At 48.6% G+C, this 19,986-nt stretch overlaps 4 protein-coding genes across 4 annotated transcripts; 2 read left to right on the forward strand and 2 right to left on the reverse strand.

Annotated features, from left to right (window-relative positions):
* Positions 1-331: 331 nt before the first annotated feature.
* On the reverse strand, positions 332-580 carry PEX2_060970 (uncharacterized protein; the record flags this gene model as incomplete). The annotated part of the gene is made up of 1 exon (XM_016743369.1): positions 332-580. One exon carries the CDS (start codon positions 578-580, stop codon positions 332-334), a length of 249 nt encoding a protein of 82 aa, XP_016596091.1.
* A 1,171-nt stretch (positions 581-1,751) lies between these two features.
* On the forward strand, positions 1,752-2,541 carry PEX2_060980 (LysM peptidoglycan-binding domain-containing protein; the record flags this gene model as incomplete). The annotated part of the gene is made up of 2 exons (XM_016743370.1): positions 1,752-1,943; positions 2,008-2,541. 2 exons carry the CDS (start codon positions 1,752-1,754, stop codon positions 2,539-2,541), a joined length of 726 nt encoding a protein of 241 aa, XP_016596092.1.
* Positions 2,542-4,322: 1,781 nt separating this feature from the next.
* PEX2_060990 (uncharacterized protein) lies at positions 4,323-7,366 on the forward strand (the record flags this gene model as incomplete). The annotated part of the gene is made up of 6 exons (XM_016743371.1): positions 4,323-4,615; positions 4,703-4,817; positions 4,884-5,609; positions 5,658-6,414; positions 6,471-7,021; positions 7,235-7,366. The coding sequence occupies 6 exons, from the start codon at positions 4,323-4,325 to the stop codon at positions 7,364-7,366; spliced, it is 2,574 nt and encodes an 857-aa protein (XP_016596093.1).
* Positions 7,367-7,673: 307 nt separating this feature from the next.
* On the reverse strand, positions 7,674-19,807 carry PEX2_061000 (uncharacterized protein; the record flags this gene model as incomplete). Its single annotated transcript, XM_016743372.1, has 5 exons — positions 7,674-12,196; positions 12,249-12,855; positions 12,907-12,944; positions 13,003-13,319; positions 13,389-19,807. The coding sequence occupies 5 exons, from the start codon at positions 19,805-19,807 to the stop codon at positions 7,674-7,676; spliced, it is 11,904 nt and encodes a 3,967-aa protein (XP_016596094.1).
* Between the last annotated feature and the right edge of the window lie 179 nt (positions 19,808-19,986).

Raw genomic sequence — 19,986 nt, forward strand, 5'->3', positions numbered from 1 at the left:
AAATAATCAAAATGGTGAAATTGATTTCGATCGCTTATGCCCCATCTCTACGGAGTAGGAAATTATTTGTTAATTTTGCCCGCGTGCTCCTAGGATTCGTGCTTGAGCCCTAGAGGGAGATAGGAATTATGTAAAACGCGTGGTTATGCTAACTAGTTATTGGTTGAAGTATTGTCCGGTTAATTCGGTATTTGAATAGCACGAAGTCTTCGTGATGGGAATAGGGTGGGCCTCTAATAGGCGTGAGCCGATACTTCCCATTTCGAGCTCGACGGAGGAGGCAGGAGTCTCAGTTCTTTGTCGATTCTCGAATTCCGAACACGATGCCTTATTACCACTCATTGAAGGTCGACTCTTTGGCAAGATAACCTCCCTGTCCGTCATGGAGCTCAAATAGGTCTGTTATTTTCTCTGGTTTAGTGGTAGGGCCACCATCTCCCCCAACTCGAACCCTACGAGCGAGGGTATTGGTGAGGTTCGCTTCCTTGCCACCGTGAGCGATACCAAGACCAAGTGGGCTGGTGTTGACGATGACGACATGGCAGACTAATGGCAACAGCCCTGCGAAATACCACCGCATGCTGAAATGAGGTACACAATGAGGCTATCACCAAGATGGAAGAAAAATTCGGAAAATGTGTTGAAAGGACCTTAGACAAGTATCAAGGTGGAAGAACTGATGAAGTTGATCCGCGTGTCTTGATAATTCCACAGAACGAAAGAGAAATCTTAGTTGCAGCTTAGATCCTTTCCATACAGGAGGATCTGCACTTGAATTTCCTCGGACGCTGATCACCTGTCAATGTCATTGTGCCCAAGTTCACCCTCCTATTTATGAGTGAATGTAACCTCTCGTCAACCAAAACAGTCTCCGTAATAAGAACATAATACACAAGCCCTACCTACCGTACGGTCATGAGGCTCTGCTGCGGGGCAGTTGGTATCGCTCCAGGTGCATCTTGCGGTGGAGCATGTTCCAATTTAAAGCAACTCCTATTGGGCTAAGCTCAGGAACCTTACGCCAAGAATCTTGGTCAGCTCTTGTAAAATTACTCGGCAAGAACGGCATCGCAAATATGCCGCAGAGCAAAGAAATGAACTCAAGCAATGCCATATGGCGTTGCCTACCTAGGTAGATGTGAGATTGGCCGTATGTGGAGAGATCGACCCGTGCCGCTGATGCAGGGTCTCATACCTAGGGCTACCCGTGGACTAATCAAACGTTATAGGAACCTCATTTTGCAAATCCCAAGCTGTTTCCCCACCTATATTCTGGGTACAATAGCAATACGGGGCAAAAAGACAGCTAAAAAATAATATCTGAGAATACATCGAAAAGGGCATACCAAAATGATCCCCAAAAGGAAATACTAAAAAGGAGTCACAAGACCGCATAAGCCGCATATTATATGTATTTTTAATTGGTATTGGTATTAGTCCCAGCGGTATGCTAGTCCGAACCCAGTCACTTTCAGTGAAGGAAATCAAATCAAATATACTGCCAAGGAACGCCCGAGAGCAGGGATCTCGGACACAAGACTGAATTTTGCAATCGGAAATGCTGCATGAAGATAACTTTGAGCTGACATAGTCACGCCTAAAACTTGACGGAGGAAGCCGGGGCTGATGATGTTGAGGCAGAGGTTGCAACCTTGAAAGCAGAAGCTGTTGGGTTTATCTTGATTTCCTGCTCATGTATCCTTCAGTCCCTCTCTTTGTGCTTCAATAATTTCACACCACTCACCAGAATCATGAGGTCCCTCCAAATCTTTGCCTTTGCGCTGGGTCTTTGCTCGGCAGATGCCTATCTGGTAACTCCTCCAGGAACACCCGCACCAGGGGCTGCGTCTGGCTGTAGTGAGTGGGTGCAAGCCTCCTACGGCCTGACATGCGATATAATCCACCGCTTCTATGGCATGACTGATGCCGAATTTGAGGAATGGGTGAGCGAGTTCATCTGCTTTGAAAGAATAAAATAATACCGCCCACATGTACTGACTCGGATAGAACCCCAGTGTCAGTCAGCTAGGCGATGGCTGCAACTTAATCTCAGATCTCTACTATTGTGTTCAAGTCAATTATGTGCCAGAGACTCCAACATGGACGCCACCCGCAACTACCACAGCCTCAGCCGGGAACGGTGTCACCACACCAACTCCTACACAGGCCGGCATGGCGAAGGACTGCAACAAGTTCTATCTGGTTGTCAGTGGCGACTCCTGCTATAATATTGCAACTGCCCAGGGAATATCCCTTGACAACCTTTACGCTTGGAACTCTGCAGTTGGAAGCTCCTGCAAGGACCTCTGGCCTGATTATTATATCTGTGTTGGTGTGATATCAGGTACCACTACATCCCCCCCTACTACTACCTCCGCAACCACAACCACAACCACGGTTGGAAATGGAGTTGTGACTCCAACGCCAATTCAGACGGGCATGTCGACCAATTGCAACAAGTTCCATCTTGTTGTTAAGGGAGATGGTTGTTACGATATTGCTGCGGCTGCTGGGGTTGCACTGAATGACTTTTATGCCTAGAATCCCGCTGTGGGAAAATCGTGTGTTAGTCTCTGGACTGAGTACTATGTCTGTGTGGGCATCATCGGTACTTCAACTACAACTAAGACTACTACTACGAGATCCGGCAACGGTGTTGCCACTCCCACACCAGTGCAGACAGGTATGATACGTACTTGTAAGAAGTTCCATCTTGTTGTTAAGGGAGATGGCTGTTACGATATTGCTGCAGCTGCAAAGGTCAAACTGAATGACTTCTATGCGTGGAATCCCGCTGTTGGAAAGTCTTGTGCTAGTCTTTGGGCTGGGTACTATGTATGCATTGGTATTTAGTAAGTATGGAAACAACACGGCCTGTCAAGGAAGATTGTGTCAGATCAAGCACAAATTTCATGTTTCGCCTTTGCTAGCGAACACACACCTGGTTACTTCAAATTCCGATTGAGCAAATTGTTTGTTTCGTCAAATGTACCACTCCAGTCTTCCTCACTTCCGCTTAACCAGCATATTTATTACTATTCATTTCACCCCAAACACGAACGCCTGTACTGTCAACCAGTTGCTGTCATACCTCAAGCCAATACGTTCAACGTGCCACCAAATATTGTTGCTAGATATGGTTGGGGTTTGAATTATACAGGGTTTACCCATGCAAGTTCCTTTTATGTATGTAGTAACTAAGGGGACTAACCCCCTCCCGAGGCTCTTTACATCGCAGACGAGAACTTATGTTTCTTGAGTCATATTAGGCCCTAGGACCATTGAATAGTTCCTAGGCATGCTATTGGTCGCTCATATGATCATCCTCATAATGCATATATCTGCCGCATAACCTGATGATTCAGCAGAATAAAAAACGGTTATTTACACTAGTCATAGTCACTACAATCCTTTTGCAGTAGCAGTTGTTCTTCGGTCATTTAGATTTGTTGAAATTCTCAAGTATTTTGGTTCACTTTATACGGAACAATGATCTTCTCTCTTATTTGCGACTATTTGGTGTGTATACAGTCTTCTGTGACTTGAAGCTATTTTAGTGAGAGAAATATATATCTCGTGGGTGCACCTCATATTTAATTCATTCCTAGTTCCTACCATTATTGGGTGATTGCAGGTTCTAGTCAAATACCCAAGAAAAACAGCCTACACATCTAATTCATTAATCAAATTAGTTATATATACCATTACTATCAATAAGAGGTTGAAAATATCATTTGTGGAGAGTAAAGACTAGAAAGCATGAGATAGCAGTACCACGTGACTTAATGAGATGCCCAAACTGTCCTTTATAAAATGTCGGAAATCACCGGTACAGCAATGTATGTTTCAAAATGACAGATGTGTATGACTCTAACTAACTAAAATGACAAGAATCCCCTATTTGACAATTTGCTGGGGCATAACTGACTAAGCTTAATATGCAATTTGTATGGGGCCCACTATCATAGCGGTCCATGTATTTTCCGAGGTGTTGAATACTCGGGTTCCCAGTCATGTATTGTAACATAGCTTTCGACATAAAATAATAATGTAGAAGGGGGCATGTCCTTCAAGCAAATTTTCCGGGTATTTGGGCGGACTCTGGACAGTCCAAAGTCCGCCCACGCTAAATATGCATGTCTCCCACCACCATATCCAATCGCAATTCATAGAGGTTGGAGGCCATAGCGTTCATGCGCGATGTATCAGATTTTATTTCTTTAGGTAGACAGACGGTCATAACCGGCAAAATCACCCAAATCTATGAGATTCAGAGAGTCTTTTCTTTCTTTTCCCCCATAAAAATCCCATACTCTTGGATCATGTCTCAAGACACCGACCTCGCCTCGTCGTCTTTCCACGGTAGCTACGGTCTAGACCTCTTTCCGTCTGACCTAGAGTCCAGTCAGCAAACCATTGAATCAACACCAGCCTCCGAACTATTACATCCTATGATCTCCTCCTCCCTTGAGCGATTCGGAAACGACTGGATTGTTTACTCCGAAATGAGCAAAGAGGATTTTATTTTCTGGTGGCTTCAAACTATCCACGGAAATGAGCTTCGTGAAAGGAATAAGAGCTTCTGGGATCGATCCCGAAGTCATTCAGAGGCATGGTAAAGCTTTAAGCAGGTAGCTCATACTGTGACTGGGGACCCAAAGATAGTATGCCAAAAATGCGGTCAGCTTCTTGATCATCCAAGCCGCAAGTTGAATGGAACTACCCCAATGGCAAGGCATCTCAGAGGAGAGAAGTGCCAGAGACTTAGCAATCGGATTGCCGGAAATAGCTCTCTTCAAGAACTTTTTGCCCGCCAGGTAAGGAATACACTGGAAGGCAAAAGGTAGATTGCCTCGATATTGATGTCTATCGTTTATGAACAGGCGCGCGATTATCCAGCCCACGAGAAACGCGAGTCTTTTACAAAAGAACTATGGCAGCAAGATATCCTCACAGCTATTACTGGTCTACGACTCCCTTTCCTGATCATCGAAAACCCATTATTCCAGAGGTTACTTCAGCGAGCCCAGTCGTCCCCTTTGCCTCTTGAGTTCCCTTCGGCAAAAACAATACAGTGCCGGCTTCGAGATACAGTTCAGGAAAGACACCAATGTGTACTCAAGAAGCTACCCGCCGAGGCCAAAATGTCTATTGCACTAGACTGCTGGACCTCGCCTTTTCAACAAGCATTTATGGCTATCACTGGCTACTTTATTGATGATAAATGGAAATACCGTGAGCTTCTCCTCGGGTTTGAACCACTTCATGGGTCCCACACTGGCGTTAATCTTGGTACCGTTCTTTTTGAGGTTCTTCAGCGATATCAATTGGTTGAACGAGTGTTGGCTGTGACAACAGATAACGCTTCAAATAACCAAACGTTAGTAGGAAGAGTGCATGAGCAATTGGAGTCGCTTAATATCAGCACTACAACACCGATTATCCGAGTTCCATGTATTGCTCATGTTATTCAACTGAGTCTCAAGAGCCTTCTCGGTTATATGAAGCTTGAACCAGTGAATGAGGCTACACAGAGAGAATGGTCTGAAAACCAGTCCCAATCCCTCCGTGCTAGTCAAAGGAAGGGTATAATTTCTACCCTTAGCAAGGTTAGAATCCAATCCTCTCGCAAAAGTTAACACTAACTAATTTTACAGGTTCAGGGCCTAGCGGTTTTTATTAACGCTAGCCCTCAGCGTCGTGATACATTTCGAAGTCTCCAGATTAAAGGCTCAAAGCTTTTGCCAATCCAAGATGTCAAAACCCGCTGGAACTCTACTTTCCTGATGCTTCGACGCGCAAAGAGACTACAGCTAGTGTTTAACAAATACTGCTCTGAGAATCAGTATGCGCAGTTCACGTTAGACCGGGACGAATGGCGACAAATCGACTACCTACTGTGTTTGACCCAACCTTTTTTCCAATTTACCACTATTCTCTGCCAAACCAAGGAGGTGACTATCCATATCGTCTTCGAGATCTATCACTCTCTTTTTGGGCATCTTGAAAAATCGATACACCAACTTCAACAAAAGAGAGTCCCTTGGAAGCAATCAATGCTTTTTGCAATTCTGGCGGGACAGGAAAAGCTTGCAGCTTATTATGGTAGCACGACTAAAGCCCATGGTGATCTTTACGCGATTGGTACAATACTTGCACCACAGCACAAATTGCAGTTCTTTTCGCGTGACGAATGGGCAGAGAATAAGTTCGCATCTCGTGAGAGATATCGACAAAGTCTTAAAGACTATGTTCGACCCTATCACGAGCGAATGTCCAATAGCCAAGCATTCTCAAATAGCCAGGCATCATTGGATCAGGGTTCACAGCTCGCAACACTCATCGCGCAGGTCGGTTCGAACCAAAAGCCATTACCTCGCCACAATAACGAGGTTGAGAATTATCTTGAGAGTGGTAAGTCTTTACCCGGTTTGATTCTAAAGTGAATGTAGCTAAACTGAATTATCTAGGCACTACTTCAATTGATCCATGTTCCTTCTGGAAAGGCCATCAGCATAAATTTCCGATGCTCGCAAGCGTTGCACGAGATGTTCTATCTATCCCTGCAACGGGTGCGGGCGTTGAGCGATTGTTTAATTCTGCTCGGGATATCTGTCACTATCGTCGAGGATCACTGAAGCCTACAACGATACGGGATCTGGTGATGTATATGTGTGCAACTAAGTTTGACCTCGGGGAGGAAGAATTAGAAACCTTTAGGCAATCCTTCTCGAGGGAAGAGAGAGAAACGGCGGATGAAGAGAAGGATGTCCAGCATCCACAAGAAAATCTTGATCCTATCAGCGATGACGAGGAGGATCCACGGATTGAATCTAGGGAAGTTGAAATCAATGCACATGTGGCTACTGGGCTTAATTCTGGCCGGGAGCAGTTGGATCTTTTACAGGGTTCTTCTAGCGAGGGAGAAGAGGTTTTAGGAATTACCAGAGGATCGGGTGATGATGATGATGGTGAGCATCCTTTACCAAGGGATCACTCCCTAAAGCGCTCATCAGGGAGAGTATGTAGACCTTCTAAACGTTTGAGGGGATATGATGTATATTAAGAAACAAGTTGCACAATCTAGAACACACAAAGGAATACGCACACAAATACAATGGCAGCTACAAGGATTTATCTACAGGCGTAAACTAGATACCGTTAAATACAGCAAATTTTACATAACTCTATGCACATTACAATGTCCCCACTTTTGACCCATTGGACTGTCCAGGACGTCCAGGTGGGCGGACGGGGGCCCCTCGGCCCGCCCACTGGACACCAAAAAGGTGTCCAAACCCGCCCATGGACCGGTTTGGACATGTCCATCGATGGGTCAATTGGACTTTGGCGAGGTCTACCCTGACGTGCCAGACCGCGCTAACCCTAAAAGGTCGCATTGACCGCCCCAAACGCGCCAACTACATATCAACGTCGCTCAGTCATTGTTGCCCTCACAACTACATGCTCTACACTTCTGAAGCAATCAAATATCCCTGACTCAGATACGGTGAGTATATACATATCCTAACTAAATATCTTCAAGGATGCTGAGTTACGCCCAGGAATCACCAAGTCTGATTAACAATAGATTCCATTCTGGCTTTAAATACAACACATATCAAGTGAAAGGTGGGGTCTTCGTACGCCCCGAGATGATTCAAACCCCCAGCTCAAACATTGCCAGCTCCAGAGTCCCCCTTCATCAGTCGCGGCATAACGAGCGAATGTGCAACCCCGTCAACAAACATATTCATAAATGCTGCCACCAATGGGTTCATTCCTTCAGCCGAGGCCGCAGCAACCCAGTCGGAGATACTCGTAGTAGAAACCGGTTCTCCAAGCTCTGTTTCCAAGAAGACGCGTGATTGCTGGATAGGAATCACCGTCTCTCCGCAGTGATGAACATAGACTGGGTCCTCGGCCATGGAGGAATCATTAGCCAGGGCTGCCTCAACAACTGCTAGAGCGACAGAGTCAACATGTACGAAATCAAAGTATCCACGCCATCCTGGGAGTTCCGGAACGCTCTTCAACAGCCGAGAATAGCGCAGCACAGTGTGGACGATGTCCGTTGACGGAGTGCCATCGCCCGTGACACTGGTGGGTCGATGAATCCACACAGGCATTCCAGTCTCAGCAGCGACGCGTTCGAGGAATCGTTCGCTGGCCCACTTCGATGCCACATAGCCCTCTATTCCGTTGGTAGGCGGCGGGTAGGCTGCAACAGAGACTTCGGGATATGATTCCTTGCCGCTCAGTTGAGCAACTCCCGCCGTGGAAATGAAGTGGAAGGGGATTTTATGCTTGGCTGCGAGGCGGACGAGCTCCTTGGTGGACTCAACATTCGGCCGGCGAAGTGATTGATATGACTTCATGTGCGAGACATCGGCACCATTGTGGATAATGAGGTCGGCCGATTCGAAGATCATTTTTGCTTTTTTCTCGGACAGTCCGAGGAAAGGTGACCTGAGATCTCCGGCGTGGAAGAATATCTTATTTGACTCCTTTTGGGCCGTCTTGGGGTTCCTGACAGCCAGACATTCAATCTTCGCAATACCAGGGCTAGCGGACAGCTTTTTACATAAGGCGCGACCCAGAAAACCGGTTGCACCGGTCAAAAGGACAGTCTTGGGCTTCAAGGTGTCTTTTGGTGGGTATGTCGCACCCACTGTGGACAATATATCGGAGTGCAAAGCCGTTTCCGCCTCCCAATCAATTTGGGCAGAGTGGTTGGCACCGCTTGCATCAATGCGGGATGAAAGGCCCTCGAGCGTGTTGTTTTGGAAGAGTTCAGGTAGGGTTAGATCACTCGAGAGACGGTCCCGGATCTCGGCTTGCATCTTAAGCAAAAGGAGCGAGTGGCCTCCAACCGAGAAGAAGTCGGAGGTCTTCTCAATTCTGAGCTTTTCACCGTTATCGACCAGAAGCATTGCCCAAATTTCACTCAACTGTTGTTCGGTAGCCGTCAATGATGCGGAAACCTCGGCACCAGCAATGTCACCAAGAGGAATGGAACCTAGTGCGCGGCGATCAAGCTTTCCTGAAGCCGTGATGGGAAGCTGCGTCAGGTCTTTGATGATCGCGGGTTTCATGAATGAGGGAAGAGAGAGCGCGGAGCGTAGCGAGCGAAGATATTCGGCTGAGTTTTGGGGCTTATGCCCATCGGAGAAGACAACGAACGCAGCCAAGAACTTTTCTGTTTCTCCTCTGAGTACAACTGCAGCATCGGAAAGTAAGGCGCTGGCGGTGTTGAGAAGCGCAGTCTCAATCTCTTCCAGCTCGATGCGCACTCCTCGGAGTTTGACCTGCGAGTCTCCCTCCATTCTGCCTTGATAGACCAAAGATCCATCCTCGAGCAGGCGTACCTTATCCCCTGTGCGATAGAGGGTTTTCCAACCTTTCGAAAACTTATCAGAGCCGGAAATAAAGTCTGTGATGAATTTCTGCTTCGTAAGGTCTGATTTGCGCCAGTATCCAGGGCTGATACCAGGCCCACCGATGAGTAGTTCGCCAGGAAAGCCAACTGGGACAGGCTTTGCATCATCATCAACGACATAAGCTGCGTAATTGTTCAGTCTCCTACCAATAGGGATTCTTTCATCGTTGATGGCTCGGTAGTTGACCGCGCCTATGGTGGCAGCGATAGCTCCCTCAGTCGGACCATAAGCATTGAAAACCTCGAGATTGTCGAGATGAAGGTCACGGAACTTCTCTTTAAGACCAAGAGGGAATGCCTCGCCACCTGCGTACGCAATACGCCAGGATGTGCACGATGCCAAAGCCTCTTTGCCATGTCGCAACAAAATTGAATATTCTGACGGAACACACAACGTAAACGTTACTTTCTCACGGCCGATCAACGTGGCCAGTGCCTCGGGATCCTTCTGAGTGTCGGTGATGATGAGTGTACCTCCGTTTGCAAGGCAGTAGAATATCTGGGCAAGTGAAATGTCAAAGCCCACGGAGCTTTGCTGTAGCACTATCTCTCGTTGCAGGCCCAGTCTTTCAGATGCAGCCAGAATTTGGGTCATGTAGTTGGCATGCGTCAATTGGACACCCTTGGGTTTGCCAGTCGACCCGCTAGTGAACATGATGAACGCATTCAACCCCGCTTCACTGCGGTCCGAGATTATCTTCTCAATTCGACTCGGCAAAGATGTAAGGTCGACCTTGGTTCCAACCTCGAGCTTTTGAGCAACACCGGCGGTCTCTTTGTCATTGACGAGAGCACTCAGCTGCGCCTCATCACAAATTAAGGCCAGACGCTCGACAGGCATGCTGGAATCAAGAGGCACATAGACAGCCCCAAGACGTAGGATGGCCAGAAGTGCACACACCATGTCCGACGATGGCTGACAGCAAACTCCAATGCGCGATCCAGGTTGCACAGCAGGAAGAGTATCGAGTGCCGCGGCAATGGCGTTGACTCGATCGCCCATCTCACGATAGGTAAGAATCCTCCCTACAGGATCCTTCAATGCAAGTGAATTTGGCTGAGTCTCAACCAGGTGATTGATTCTCTTAGACAGCGTGTCAGGCCAAGTAGTCTCGATATCATCGCCGATGCCCAGTAAAATCGACTCTTCAGATGCAGTCTCCGGGAACAGGGTGTAGTCACTAAGCCGCATAGTCGGGTCTGCAGCGGCTTGCTCGAGAATGTGTACATAGGACTTCATCAGCAACTCGCCACCTGTGCGATCAAACAAATATTCAAGAAGACCCAATGACAAGAAACCGCCGGTGCCATCGTCTTTCTCGTCGACAGAGACCGCGATATCATAAGGAGTGCGCGTGTCCTTGTAGTCATGCCATTCAAGGGCGATATCACCAATGGAGCTTTGCTTGAGGGCGCCCATCCGATAATTGAAGATTGTTTGGAACAACGGAGGAGAGGTAGTCAATCGAGTAACGTGGAGGTCATCGAGGATAACATCAATCGGGATGTCCGAGTTCCCAAGTGCAGCGTAGACAGAAGTGCGAGTCTGCTGAGCGAGATACTCAAAGCTCGGGTCATTTGCAAGGCTGAAACGCAGCGGCAGGAAATTCAACAAAAATCCAATCGTCTGCATGAAATTGGGGTCATTGCGGTTGGCGTCCACAAGACCGATGCACTGATCGTCGACACCGAGGAAGTGGTGAAGCATAACTTGGAAGGCCGTAAGATAGAAGTGCAAGGTCGTACACTTTGCTTTCTTGCTGACAGCTTTGATTTTATTCGTCAAAGAAGCGTCAAGGGGTTGCACAAGGTCAATGGTCGCGTAGTTGGCCATCTCCCTGCGTGAACCGGTCTTTACAAAGGGGAACAAAGGAAGGGATTCCGGTAGGTCATGCAATTGACTCTTCCAGAACTGAAGCTGCTTGGAATAGGCACCCCTAGTAACAGCCTGTCGCTGCAATTTGGCGAACAGAGAGTATTGAACGGGACTCGAGGGCTTTGTCGACGAGGTATAGTGTAGCTCAATGTCCTGAAGGGTGAGTTGCCAGCTAACACCATCCATGATGATATGATGATAACCAAAGATGATGGTGTGATAGTCGGGAGCATGGACCAAGAGAAAGGCTTGGAAAGTATCACCATGCTCAAGATCGTAAATGTGATTGTGCATGTTGTCGAATTCACGTTTAACATCACTCTTGTCGTTTGTCGATCCCAGGACACGAAGCCTGAACTTGCTTTTTCTCAGAATGACTTGCTTGGCCTCCCCAGTGAAACTGTCAGTATGAAACGAGGTGCGGAAAGACTCGTGTCTTTGTGTGACTCTTTGAAGTGCAGATTCCAGTCTATCAAGATCCAATGGTCCCTTGAGACGATAGGAAGTAGTGCAGTTGTATGTGGTCTTGTCATCGAGGTAGATAGAAGGGAACCAGATACGGGACTGTCCATAAGACATGGAATCAATTTGCAACCAAGGTGGCATAACAGCCTTGCCCACACTCAGAGACTCATTATCGGATGTATCGGGGGTCTGTTGTGCTCGGGTGTCGCCATTTGCTGAGCTTTCATCGGACGAGCCGCTCGTCCCAAGAGGTATCTTGTCTTTGAAATCATCCCCAACCTCACTTGAATTGTTCGGTAGTGCCTGGTCAACAGTCGAAATGTTTTCATGCGGCTCGGGAATAGGCTCATCCCTAGCTAGCTGGTCGCGAGCAGCGACGTTCTCAGCAAGAATATCAACTGCTAGCTCGTCACATACTATAGAAAACTTAGTATCTTCAGTTCAGGCAAGAGCCAGAATGAGCCTTACGGTCTGCAAAACTTCCACCTCCCAAAAGCTTCAGGACAGGTACATCTTGTCCGATTTCTGTCAAGAACCATGATCGAATTTCAACTGCCACAAGCGAATCTGCTCCCATTTCGAGCAGTGATATAGACTTGTTCACATTGTCTGGCGGTAGCTGTAAAGTCACTGCAAGTTCAGCAGAAAACATGTCTTGTAGTATGCTCGAAACTTCTTCGACATTGTCAGCCTTGCGAAGCTTGGTCTTGGGCGATGCGTCGGAGCCAGTGTCCAGTGTCCTTTTTAGGTTGGACTCGAAGCTGTGATGAGAGAAGCGTGGGTTGGCAATCCAGCTTGGTCGCTTGCTGGTATCCGATAGGTCGATCTTGGCCAGGCCGGTCATGATCTGGGAGCGATCGCCCATGGTCGGGTGGCCACCAAAAATGCCTTCGGAGAAAATGTCCCGGATGTCGTGCTCGGAGATTGCCATCAAATTCTGCTTTCCGAGGAAATGCTGATATGTCCCCTTCTCCTCGCTGCGGCGAATGTAACCGATTCCCATGACCATTCCAATGTCGACGACGGAGCCGGCCACGCCCCGCGCTTTGCGCTGAGCAGCAAGGCCAACCATAAACTAAGAGAAATCTTGAGTATCATAAAATGCTTACAGAAAACAATCACGTACCTGATTGGCTGAGGCGTAGTTCGCTTGTCCGGGATTACCTAGTGAGGGTGAGGGTGAACATTAAGGTTCTCACTGCGTGAACAGACATTGACTTACCAATGACAGCAGCCGTCGAAGAGGTCATGATGAAGAAATCCAATGGGGAATCCCCAAATACTTCATCAAGATTCTTAGATCCATCAACCTTAGGTTGGAGCACCCTGCGGAAAGTCTCATCATCCATGTCAGCGAAAGGTTGGTCGCGCATAACCATGGCTCCATTCACAATGCCAGCAACCGGAGGCAATATATCTTTGAGTTTTTGGACGAGGCGAACAACATCGGACTTGATTGTTACATCGCAGGGCTCAATGTGCAGGTCAGTTCCCAATGAGCGAAGCTCGGCCTCCCATCGGGTGCCCCTTTGAGGATTTCTGGAACTTCTGTTAGATGAAATCCTCCATGTTTCTCCTCAAATCATTCAGAGAAATTTCAATACTCACCTGCTGGAAATGACAATGTGATGAGCACCATTTTTCACCATCCACCTGCACAGAAATTTTCCTAATTCTCCTGTCAACCCCATAAGAAGGTAAGTCCTGTTACTAGAAAACAGTTTGGAGGAATTCAGCGGCTGAACAAGGGTGGACAATTTTTCGTCACCACTCCAATCGATTGTCGTCAGCGGAGATCTCACGGGGGCCTCCTGGAGTAGTTCGCTTGGTCGCACTTTTGGAATATCTTGAGTCACAATGTAACCCGCGCTTGCGATCAGGTCTTTCCACACGTCTTCCGGTGTGTTGGGACATTGCGAGGCATTGTCGTTGAAAACAGCATCGGATGAGAGTACGATACAGTTATGGGGCAGAACAGCCCGTAACCGTTGCAGACACTTTTCACTGGCGGCAATGTCGATGAGCATATTTGTATCCCTGGGAAGACTCGACCGTAGCATCGACTTGGATGCACGGGGGTGAACGTAGAGTTGAGGGATATGAGGCGACAGAACGTCGTCATGAGGTCCATCAGTAGCCACAAAGATCCGCTTTCCGGCCGCTTGCGCCATATCCCAGACAACGCAGGCAAGATAGTTGTCGAGTCCATGGAAAACGGTGGAGCCAGATGAGGAGGCCAAGTCTACCATCCGTCGAGCGGCGAAGTATCTCAAGGCGACTTCAACCGAGATGCTTGAAGCGGAGGGCACTTCAAGGGAGTACGTCCATGATGTGGGAACATTCACAAGTGAAGCATTCTGAAGGATCAAGGCTAAGTATTGAGCCCCATTCTCCAGATCCGACCCGAGTGCTACAAAGACGGAGGCGTCGTCTGCAAGTCGAACGGCGATCAATGAGCTTTCCTGCAGATGTAGAGATCTATGATTGACCTCAGGGGAGATGAAACTACTTCGCTTCAAGCCTTTGACCGCGGTATACCTAGTGGCACCACTGCCCAGGGTTGCCTTGTGGAGTACAACCTCGACCAGAGAAGTGTTTACTTTTCTTTGTAGAAGCCTTTTCGCGGAGTTGAGACGATCATTGAGCTCCGCCACGGGCACGACCCGAGGTAACAGGAAAGAGCCTTGTTCCAAAACCAGTTCCTGCTCTGCAGACCAGAGAAGAGCTGGATCGTTTCGAAGCTTTTTGGTTTGTATAATCACCAAGCGAAGAAGACATTCGGCGAGAAAAAACTCTTGGCTATCGGTATTCCCAACGTCTAGGCACTGTAGGTGCAGTTGCGGTGTCTCCGCTGCAATGACGCGAAGAAGACCCAGGGACGCGGCATGATAAGGGTTCTTTTCTCGATATCCCTGTAGGATCCACAAGACACTAGGAACACGCTCAAACACCAGTTTGAGATTGCGCCAGGAATCTTTGGTGACGTTCTTCACGAAAGGAGCATCAAGGTCATTCAAAGACAGAACAGCTATAACGTCTTGCAAAGACTTTTCTTTCAACTTGTCAAGAGACTCTACAGTCAAGATAGAGTGAAAGTAAGACTCGAGAAGCATCTCAAGTTGACCAATCAATCGGCACGTCTCCAAGGACTTCCCGCCGAGAATCAAAAGCTTCCCAGGAATAGTACCTATTGTCTTCCGAGAATGAAGTGGTTTTCGAAGAGACTGAACAGTCTTATCTGTGGCCTGAGACACAATTACAGACATTTTAGGCTCTGAGTTGTCGCTGACAACCGCATCAACACCTGAAAAGCGTGTTTGGCGCAGCAGTTGATTCCAGGTGACTAGAGAGACCGTCTTTGCTTCAGACCGATGTTCATCTTCGAGTGACCACCATTGTGGGATAAGAGACATTGTGAAGGGGTAATTAATTGCATTTCCAGTGGGTTCGAAAAGAACAGAAAAACCACCGGGCTTCAACAATTCGCGAAGGCTCGAGAGGGATTGACGGATGGGGAGAGACATAGGTGTCACACCGACCGCAATCACAAGATCGAATGATCCACCCTTAAAGCCCTGTGCTTCAAGATCCTCGTTGAAGTCTAGACTTGTCAGCAAAACCTGACTGGGCAGATCATCGTGGACATGCGCCAAGTAGTTCGGGGAGGTGGTGTGAGCAACGGTGTAAGTTGAGAAAGTACCGTTTAGTTCTCGAAGGATGTGCTTTGTTGCTCGACCTGCGTGTGCACCTACCTCCAGTATCGACATTCGAGGATGTTTGTGAGCAATCTGCCTTGCGACTGAGCCAATTTCGCGATAGGCCAAAGCCAGAGTCGAGCCATATTCGAGGGCCTGATCAAAGATGCCCGCAATTTGGTCGTCTTGCCAACCTGAATCGCCACTCACAATAGACGGGAGTCTCTCTCCGATGGCCTTGCTCAATCTCAGATCATGGCTGTCTGGATACTGTTTGACTAGATTGGCAATTTCGTCCTCGGTGTCGCTTGCCCATGCGATTTTACTGATTGCATCATTTGCTGGTTGCTGAGAAGCGACACCACGCGCAAACTGAACGAGATTCTCATACTCGGCTACAATGCGGGACAAAGTGCCTTCCCTGACAAGCTCTCTGAGATAAAAGTGAGCAACACGCTCGCATGCTTCCGTAGGTGCTTGGGTTGTAGAGATATCAACCCTGCTGCGGCGAGCACTGAGACCACTCATGATGTCCAGTTCCCAACGGTCCTCGAGGAAAAGTTGACGATCATCATTCTCGGAGCCAACAGCAAAGGAGCTAACTGATAGGTCCTCGATCAGAATTTGCATTTGCCCCGTCTTCTCGTTGAACACGTGAAGATCTCCGCACAAAGCCGGCAGTTGGAAAGTGTTCGCGGTCACGACATTTGTCACCACGGCATCAACGCTGACACTGGACTTTGCGGCAAGGCTGGCCTGACACTCAGGGATAGTGAAGAGAATGCGGCCAATTTTGCGAGGCAAAAAAGATGTTTGGAGTGACCCGTCATCTGGTGAAGCATATGCGGCGAATATTGCCTGGAAGCACACATCAAGGGTGGTAGGGTGGATGAGAAACGAGCCGTCTCCCTCTTCTGGAGGATCAATCCGAATTGTCGAATTGTACAGGCGTCGCTGTGCCGCTTGAATGCCCCGAAACGAGCCGGAGTAGTTCAGTCCAATACTCTTCATCTGGTCATAAAAATCATCGACGTTCATGGGATACAAAATGGGACGGATCTTGCTTTTGGCTGGAAGGCCCGTGCCCATTGATGAATCTAGAAACACAGACAACTTTCCAGTAAAGATCCTCTTGATCGGTGCCGAGCCGTCAGCAGGGCCAGAAAAGCAGGTGTACTCTGCCTGGATGACAGACTTGTTTGAGCCATCTTGAGTGTGTGTCTGGTGGAGGTTGAAGAGTACCTCGGCTCCAGGCGGGCCATCTGGGACGGTTATAGCATTTTCGAAATCCAAATCAGTGATCTCAATGGCTTCAATTGGCACGTTCTTGCTCAGGGACTGCGCTGCACCCACTGCCATCATACAATAGGCTGCTGCGGGAATAATTATCTGACCCTGGAAGCGGTGATCACGAAGCCAGTGTACCTCATCCGCTCGAAGTATGTTGCGCCAGCGAGGATTCTCATCGACATCACCAGGAAGTCTCGTGCCTAGAAGCTCGTGGAACGGAGGCCGGTTTCGGTATTGCGTGGAAAGACGTCCTTCTCTCCAGTGGACCTGGTTATGCTCCCATTGATAGGATGGAAGGTCTTTGGGAAACATGCGTCGTCGGGAAATATCATCGCCCATGGCTGTTGCAAATCCATTTACATCGATGGCACTTGCAGGGAGATGCGTCCACAAGAATCCCAAAAGACTGCCAAAAGAAACGACATCATCTTTTCCGCGATGTAAGGCACCCTGGTATGGCGGTGCATGGCCAGCAGCTTCTTTGATAGTCTGTGTTGCCGGACCCTTGAGCGCAGCGTGCGGTCCCACTTCGATACAAATGTCAAATGGTCCTCGCCTTTCATGCGCAGCCTGGACGGCCTCATAGAAAAGAACCGGCTTCACCATGTTGTCGCGCCAGTAGGGGCCCGAAAGGTCTTCTTTCCTCGGTCGCCCGTTGTCACTGCTTACGCTAGAAAGCCAAGCACACCCTGGCTTGGATGATTTTGGCTTGATTTGGATAGCTGCAAGCGCTTCCAGATAGGGCTCTGAGCACGGATGCATATGCGTGCTGTGGTACGCAGTGTCTACCTTCAGTGCCCTTGCAAATTTCCCATCTGTATCCAGAGCACTCTTGGCTGCCAGGATGGCATCAAGGTCACCGGAAAGTGTAACGCTGGATGCAGAATTGCTTGCAGCCACCCCTATGCGACCCTTGAATGGAGGAAGGTTGCAGAATTCTTTCGCTTCTTCGAGGCTCAGGCCTGCGGCCAGCATTCCACCCTTTTGACCATCCGAGCCACATGCAAGACTAGCGAAATAGCCGCGGTAATAGGCGATCCGAATGGCTTCATTGGCAGTTATGTACCCGCTGGTATAGGCTGCTGCAATCTCACCAGAAGAGTGACCCACAATAGTGTGAAACGAAACCCCAGCTGCATGTAGGAGGTTGACCGTCGCGACTTGGACAGCCGTACATAATGGCTGGGACAAAGCAGCCTCTTGCAAACGAGAGGATGACGATGGCGCCATAATTTCCTTCTCCAGTGACCACGAAGGCGGATGTGGCAATTCAGACAGATGACTTTCCAATTCCAGTATTGTCTGTCGAAAGAGTTGCGAGTGAAGAATCAAAGCCCGACCCATAGTGGCCCACTGAGCACCTTGTCCAGTGAAAACTCCCAGGATACGAGGACCAGCCTCGATATCGTGAATCTTCAGGCGAGTGCCCGAGTCGACACCGCGCTGGATTGCAGCATTCATCTGCGCGATAACGTCCTTCTGAGAACCAGGGGAAAACGCAACCCTGACGGGGAAGAGAGAGCGACGCTCAAGCAATGCCCAAGCAAGGGATTCTAAGTCTACCGAATCGTGCGAATTTAAATACTCCGAGTATGCTTGGAGCATACCGAAGAGAGACTGCTCAGTATGGGCAGATAGGACAATTGGAATGGAAAACGGACGCTCAGATATGGTTCCATCCATAGCATGCTCCTTATCTTGCAGCTTCCCATGAAGGGCTGGGTCATAACGCTCAAGAATGACGTGGCTGTTGGTACCACCAAAACCAAAAGAGTTGACACTTGCTCGTCGAGGCGTGTGGGCCTCAGTTGTAGGCCAGATTTGCGGTACAGTTGGAATCTCCAAATGGGAATACCAGGGTTTCACGTTGGGATTAAGTGACCTCAAGTGCTGGTTGGGGGGAACAATGCCGTTTTGCATTGAGAGCATAGCTTTCATCACTCCTGCCACGCCGGCGGCGCCCTCTGTGTGACCAATGACAGTCTTGATCGACCCGACAAGAAGTTTTTCTCCGTCGTGACTTTCCTCGTTGAAGAAAGCTCGGCTAATGGCGGATGCTTCCAGAGGATCGCCTGCAGGTGTACCGGTACCATGAGCCTCGAAGTACTGGCAGCGTTGATCTGGATTCAGGGGATCCAACCCAGCTTTCTTGTAAGTGGCTCTGATCAAAGAAAGCTGAGCGTCAGCACTAGGCATTGTAATGCCTCGAGTACGACCATCCGAGTTCACGCCGGTTTCCCGGATGATGCCCTCAATGTGGTCTCCATCTGCCAGGGCACGAGAAAGAGTCTTTAGAAAGATGGCCGCAATCCCTTCACCCCGAGCATATCCGTCGGCATTTTCATCCCACATCTGAGACCGGCCAGAAGGAGAAAGCATATGCAGATTCGATTCTGCTTGATAGTACTCCGGGCTCAAGAGCAAGTTAGCGCCAGCGGCACAAGCAGCAGTACTCTCGCCGGACCGTAGACTCTGGACAGCTTGATGGATTGCCACTAAGCTTGACGAGCATGCAGTGTCGATCGTCATTGAAGGTCCCTTGAAATCGAAAAAATAAGAGACCCGGTTCGAAATAATTGCCCGAGATGCACCTGTGGCAATGTATTGCGGGAGGTAGTCGGGGTCCTGGAATTGGATGTCGTGGAAATCATTGCACATGAGTCCCACGTAGACTGACGTATGACTGCCTTCCATGCCTTTCAGAGTCAAACCGGCGGATTCCATGGCCTCATACACCGTTTCCAGGAGAAGTCGTTGCTGTGGGTCAATTGCCTCCGCCTCCTTCGGAGTGATATTGAAGAAGGTCGCATCGAACAGACGGTGGTCTTCCTCGAGAAAGTAGGACTGGGTGACATTGCTCGTTGTATGATGCTCTGGGTTGGGGTGATAGAAGCCATCGGCGCTAAAACGCGTCGATGGAGGCTTTCTTGAGAGATCCCGAGGGTGGTGCAAAAGATCCCATAGCCTGGAAGGAGAGCTGGCGTTGCCTGGGAATCGACAGCCAGTTCCAATGATGGCAATGGGCTCGTTTGTCCCACTCATTTTGGTCTATAGTTCGTCTGTATCTCCGACCTTTCCCAAATGAGTTAGCTTTCTTCAAACATGGCGCGAATTTTCGACCTACTTGTTTTTATCTTTGTTCAACAGGCTTTAATTGCTTCGGTGAGCGACAGGATATCAAAAGAAAGTGAAGCGAATGATTCGATCCGGTATCCTACGCA

The sequence above is a fragment of the Penicillium expansum genome (genome assembly GCF_000769745.1).
Source record: "Penicillium expansum strain MD-8 chromosome Unknown contig192, whole genome shotgun sequence".
NCBI classification, from domain to species: Eukaryota; Fungi; Ascomycota; class Eurotiomycetes; order Eurotiales; family Aspergillaceae; genus Penicillium; species Penicillium expansum.